At 65.0% G+C, this 6327-nt stretch overlaps 1 protein-coding gene across 1 annotated transcript; it reads right to left on the minus strand.

Moving 5' to 3' along the window:
* Positions 1 to 1724: 1724 nt before the first annotated feature.
* On the minus strand, positions 1725 to 5598 carry FBXL16 (F-box and leucine rich repeat protein 16; the record flags this gene model as incomplete). The annotated part of the gene is made up of 5 exons (XM_084216187.1): positions 1725 to 1873; positions 2644 to 2707; positions 3235 to 3319; positions 3638 to 4146; positions 4903 to 5598. 5 exons carry the CDS (start codon positions 5596 to 5598, stop codon positions 1725 to 1727), a joined length of 1503 nt encoding a protein of 500 aa, XP_084072313.1.
* Between the last annotated feature and the right edge of the window lie 729 nt (positions 5599 to 6327).

Raw genomic sequence — 6327 nt, forward strand, 5'->3', positions numbered from 1 at the left:
CATGGGGGGTGGGGGAACAGGGGGATAAAGGGGTCGGTGGGAGCCTTGTGGGTCAGGCTGCCGTGGGAAATGGGGGTGCCGGGGGGATATGGGGTGCGCTGGTGGTGTACAGGGGGACTGCAGGGATATAGGGGTGCACAGGGGTGCAGGGGTCACTGCCACGGCGGGTGCCGAGGGTATGGGGGCCGTGCTGGGGCTGTCTCTGCAACCTGGGCACAGGGACTTGTGCAGGGCTGTGGCACCCCAAAACTGCTGCTGTCACCTGCGGGGGTGTGGGGGACCCTCTGTGTGCTGCTGTCCTGCCTGGCCCTGTGCCCAGGGGCACTGCTGGCTTTGGGGGTGCGGGCAGCCCTCCACCCCCGTGCCAGGGTGCTCCGGGCCCCGGCAGCGCCACCCTATCCCTCAGCCCCAGGGACTCCCAAAAGCCCTTCCAGGGCCACTCGGTGCCATTTTGGGGTGAGAACGGGGCGTTTCGGACAAAGCAGGGAGCGGAGGCGGCGGTTGGTGCAGCAGTTCCTTCCCGGCCGGTACAAAGGCAAAACAAACCGAAAGCGTGTCCGTGTCCGTGCCCATCCCGTGTCCGTGCCCGTGTCCTGTCCGTGTCCATGCCCACTCTCCTCCCACGGCTACTGTGGCATGGGGCGGGCACTGCCCCGGGGGGCACCGAGCCCCTCCCGCGCCGGTCCCCGCGGGCCCCCAGCCCCGCGCCGGCTCGGTCCCATCTCGGCTCAGCCCGGGGGTCCCCCCGGTGCCCCGCTCGCCGCTGGCGTGGGGGCGATGGCTTTTCAGCTGGAAGAGCGGTGGCGGTGGCGGTGTGTCCGAGGTGCCACCTCCCGTGGTCTCTCTGTGCTGCCGGTGTCGCCGCGGTGGCTCAGACCCGGCCCCGGTCCCCCGGCATGTCCCATCCCAGACGGATGGGTCGCTCCCCGGCGGTGGCATCACTCCCCCAGCCCCACGGGGTGCGGAGAGGTCCCCCGGGCGGCGGGGGATGCTCGCCAGGGGAGCCCGGCTTCCGGGGCGAAGCCGCGTGGAGGGGCTCAGTGGGGCTGTCACTTGTCACCGTCCCCCCGGGTACCCCGAAACCTGCCGTAGCACGAGACTGAAGCAAGCGAGCATGCGAGGGCGGCGGGCGGGCGGAGAGGGACATCCTATTCACCGGGAGAAAGGGCCCCAAAGGCGGGGCTGGGGGCTGGAGGGGACACGCAGCGCGGGGACGGGGGGGGGTGAGCTCGGTGACCCGCTCCGGGGGCGTGAGGGGACCCATCCAGCCTCCGCCGCCACCCCAAAATCAGCATCCTCCTCTGGCCCATCCCTGGGAGCATCCTTTGGTCGCCAGGAGCATCCTTGGTGGCGGGGCCGTGTGCCCGCTGGCACCGGGGCGGGGGGAGCAGGATGCGGCCGGGGGGGGTCACACAGCGTCGCCTTCCCACTTTGGGCTTCCATGATGTCCGTTCGTCTGTCCGGAAGGGATTGGCAGGACACCGGCGGGAGCACGGGCGGTGGCGGCGGCGTGGGGGGAATTTACATGGTGCCGGGGGGGCTCCGGCCGGGGGCGACGCCTGCCCCCATCTCCCCCCGGAGCCCCGCGTCCCTTGGGGGCGTCGATGCGGGGGATGTCCGGGCTCGGTTGGAATCGGGGGCGTCTCTCGAATCCCCCCGCAGCCGGAGGGAGATGGGGTGGGCGATGGCGGCCGGGGTGGGCGCGGGGTGGGCCGGCTCCGGCGCTACTCGATCACCATGCAGCACGGGAGGTGCTGGGAGAAGTACTTGAAGAGCTCCGGCGTGGCCCCGGGGCAGTTGGTGAGTTCCAGCTCCTCCAGCTCCTGCAGCTGCACCAGCCCCGACAGCCCCGTGGTGGTCAGCAAGGGACAGCCTGCAAGGGGACAGGGTGCACTGTCAGCCCAGATCACCAGTGTCCCCCCAAAAATAGCATCCCCAAAAATAGCGTCTCAAAGGCATTGGCATCCCAGAACACCAAAATCCTCCCAAACAGAACCAAAGGATCAGGACCTCAAAATCCCAGCACCTCAAAACTCACCACATCCAAAAGAACCCAAAAAACCAGTGTGCTAAAATAAAGGTACCCCCAAAACCCCAATACTATGAAAAAATCATTCAAAATATCAGCATCCAGAAAAATCCAGCACTCAAAAATGCACACAAAAAACAGTACCTTATAGCACCAGCACACCAAAATACCAAGACCATCAAAATTAGCGCCCAAAACCCCCCCACCAGAACTCAGAAAACCAGCATGCTAAAGAATAGTGCTCCAAAACACCTGCAACCCAAGGTCAGCCTAAAATCCCAGCATCTTAAAGGACCTGTATTAAAAATAAACAACAAAAAAAACCCCAAAAAAGAGTGTGCCCCAGAACAGCTCCTCAGAAACCAACACCCCAGAACACTTGAATGGCAAAAACGTAGCTGCCAAAACACCACCACCCCAAAAAACACGGCGCCCCAAGAGCCCAGCGTGGATCTTTGACCTTTCCCAACAGGCTGGGCTGGGTGCAGGTGCCTGCTGGCCTGGGGGGATGCTGGCTGTCCCCAGGCTGTCCCCAGGGCTCTCTCTGTCCCCATGCCCAGTGCCTCCCCAGCCCCATGGGGTCTCTGGTCCCTGGTAGAGGGTCAGGGTCTCACCAGCCAGCGAGAGGAGGCGCAGGCTGCCCATGCCCAGGAGGTGCTTCAGGCCAAAATCCTGCACCTGGAAAAGAAGATGGGATGGGGATGAGGGGGGGACAGTGGGGACAACCGCAGCACCAGGGCTTGGCATTGTCCAGCTGGGGTAGGGAACTGGTGCCAGGCCTGGGAACCCGAAGCAGGGTGCAGGATGCTGGGGTAGTGTGCTGGCTCTGGGTGCCAGGGCAGGGCACTGTGATGGGACAGGCTGCAGGGAGGGGAGCCTGAGCAGGATGTGGGATGTTGCAGCGGGATGCTGGGGCAGGGTTTGGGGTGCAGGGCCGGGGTACTGGGTCTGGGCTGTGCAACAGGGAGCAGGGAGCCAGGGCAGGGAGCCTGCAGCAGGTACTGGCTCTGGGGATGCAGGGTCAGGGTGCCAGGGCTGAGTCCTGCCGAGCTCACAGGAGCTCTCTGCTTGCTGGCACCATGTCTTGGGGTCTTCAGCCAGCCCCGGGAGCCCGGCCTGAGCTCATGGCCCATCCCCAGGGAGGTGCCACCATGCCCTCTCTGCCGTGCCGAGCCAGGACGGGCGCAGCCGTGTTCCACACCTACCTGGCAGCACCAGCGCAGGTAGAGGCTCCGCAGGGATGACATGGTGGACAGGTAGCTGAGGCCGGTGTCGGTGATCCGCACGCACCTGCCGGGACACGGGGTGTCAGGGCCAGCTGGTCACCCGTGGGTGTCCCCAAACCATGGCCCCCATGCTGCACCCTCTGCTTCCAGCGCGGCTCAGCATGGCACGGCTTGGCACGGCATGGTTTGTCATGGGGTGACATGGCACAGCACAGCTCGACATGGCATGGCATGGTGTGCATGGCATGGCATGGCTCAGCACGGTATGGCATGACTTGGCATGGCTTGGCATAGCTTAGCATGGCATGGCATGGCCCGGCACGGCTCAACATGGCATGGCATGGCTCGGCACGGCACAGCACGGCTGGGCACAGCCCTTTACCTGTCGAGCACCAGCTCCTCCAGCTTGTGCAGGTCGCAGGCGATGTACTCCAGGGCCATGTCGGTGATGCGGGGGCACCAGGACAGGTCGAGGCTGCGCAGCTTCCGCAGGTTCTCGGCCACCAGCTCCACGCCGTCATCCGTCACCTTGGAGCAGCCCGAGAGGCTGAGCACGCTCAGGTTGGGCAGGCTGTGGACCATGTTGACCACGCCGTGGTTGGTGATCTCCCAGCAGGAGTTGAGGCGCAGGGTGTGGGTGGTGTAGCCCTGCTTGGCGGTGAAGTAGGCGAGCGCCGTGTCCGTCACGTGGTAGGCTTGCAGGTTGAGCTCGGTGAGGTTGGGCAGGAGCTGCGAGATGGCGGCGATGGCGTCGTCGGCCACGTTGATGCAGTCGCTGACGCTCAGCGCCGTGATGCGGGCGTTGAGGCTGGACCACAGCCCGGCCTCCGTGAAGTCGTTGCAGCCCGACAGCTCCAGCCGCACCACGCCCTGCATCTGCTCCAGCATCACCTGCCGAGGGCAGGGGGTCAGGCCGTGCTGGGCACTGCCACCCACCCTTGTGTGTCCCTGTGCCCCCGCCCCGGCTCCCTCTGGGTGCCTCCTCCCACTGCTCCCAGTCTTGCCTGGGTCCGGTCTTCTCCCCTGGGACCTCCCTGGCATGGGTTCAACGCCTGCCTTAGGACATGCCAGCATCAGTGGGGAATGGGAGGGGAGGACAGGCAGGGACCCCTGGCTGCAGCCCCGGCACTGTCCCAGGTGCTGCTGGCAGGGTCAGGATTGATGGCACAGGTGAGATGTGCCCACGGAGCAGCTGGTGCTGTGTTTGGCCTTGGCACGGGGCAAGGATCTCGGTGGGGACCTTGCTTAGCCCCCTGAATGGCCCCATCTCTATGTGACACTCAGCCCCTTGCTTGGGGGACCCCCTTGCTGGGGAACAGCCAGACAAGCAGGAATGTCCTGTTCCCAGAGCTCGTCACCCACTGCCACATCACCGCCCAGCAGCACAGCCACCTCACCTGGCCCTGCCTTCCTGCAGCACCCACAGGCAGCGGGGGTGAAGCCCTGACAGCCTCCTGACCCTGCACGGGCTGCACCCATCCCACCGCCCAGACCACAGGCAGGGCCTCCCTGTGCTGCCAGCACCTGTGGGGTGGCCATGCCACCTGTCTGCTCCTTCACTGTGACAGGACCACTCTGCCCACGTGCGCATCCCCAAGGCCACCAGCACATCTCAGCCACCCCGGTCACTTCAGCAGGGTCACCTACCTCCAACCCCGCATCTGTGATGGTCGACCTCTTAAGGCTCATGGACTTGACCCCCTTCTTGGAGAGGGGGTAGTTGTCAATGAACTCACAAATGTCCAGGTCAGAGACGCCCACGAGGCAGAAGCCGTCGAAGCCGCGGACGGCGAAGCCCTGCAGGCTGACGAACTCCTTCTCTCCCCCGGGCAGGACGTTGTAGAGCTCTTTGGTGTGCAGGACGGGCGTCAAGCCCACCCAGAACTTGGGCTGGTAGAGCACCCTCCGCCATGCCTTGCACACCTGCGCCAGCACGCACTTCTCGCACGCCGAAAAGTACCAGAACAAGCGGTTGAGGATCTTCTCGTCCACGGCCAGCTGCCTTTCCGAGGGCGAGCCCGGCAGCCGCTCCGGGGAGGGCTGCTCCGAGCCTTCGCTGGCGTTCAGTCCCACCAAGGAAGCGCCGGGAGGGGAGGAGACGCTGGCCAGGGTGGCCAAGGAGAGCGGGGAGGCCAGGCTGGGGATGGGCAGGTCGCTGCGGTGGGCTAAGGCTGGGCTGAGGATGGCAGGCACGGAGGAAGGCTGGCACAGGCGGTTTTTCACGGCGGGGGTGCCTTTGGTGATGCTGGCGGAGCCGAGGCCGTTGGCTTGCGTGGGGATCTTCACCAGTCCATTGCGGGGCAAACATGGGGGCTTGGTGTCGCCGTTTCTCGGGTTCGACATCTTCCACGGGTCTCTCTGTAACACAGGGGTGTGGGATCAGGGGCTGTGGGTCTGCTGGGAGGGTGGACGTGGCTTAGGGAGGTGGTGGAACCAGGGATTGAGGGGATCCTGGGAGCCCTGAGCAGGGTGGCACATGGGGCTGGGTGGTGCGGGGCTGGTGGACACAGCCACAGAGGGGACACGTCCGGGACACAGAGCAGGGTCCTCCCAGAAGCTGCATGGCCCTGGTGCCCCCTCTGATGAGGGACAGATGGGGATTTGTCCCTGGGCATTCACATCCCTCTCTGAGCCTAGAAAGAAGCATGGCCAGGGGCAGATGGAGAAGGATCCACAGACTGGCTTGGGTTGGAAGGGACATCAAAACCCACCTCATTCCACATCCACGCCATGGACAGGGACACCTTCCACTCTCCTAGGGTGCTGCAGCCTGGCCTTGGGCACTGCCAGGGATCCAGGGGCAGCCACAGCTGCTCTGGGTGCCCTGTACCAGGGCCTGCCCACCCTCACAGGGAACAATTCCTAATTCCCAATATCCCATCCAGCCCTGCCCTCTGGCAGTGGGAGCCATTCCCTGTGTCCTGTCCCTCCATCCCTTGTCCCCAGTCCCTCTCCAGCTCTCCTGGAGCCCCTTTAGACCCTGGCAGGGGCTCTGAGGTGTCCCTGGAGCCTTCTCCTCTCCAGGTGAGCACCCCCAGCTCTGCCAGCCTGGCTCCAGAGCAGAGGGGCTCC

Source organism: Fringilla coelebs (genome assembly GCF_963513975.1).
Source record: "Fringilla coelebs genome assembly, chromosome: 16".
Taxonomy (NCBI): domain Eukaryota; kingdom Metazoa; phylum Chordata; class Aves; order Passeriformes; family Fringillidae; genus Fringilla; species Fringilla coelebs.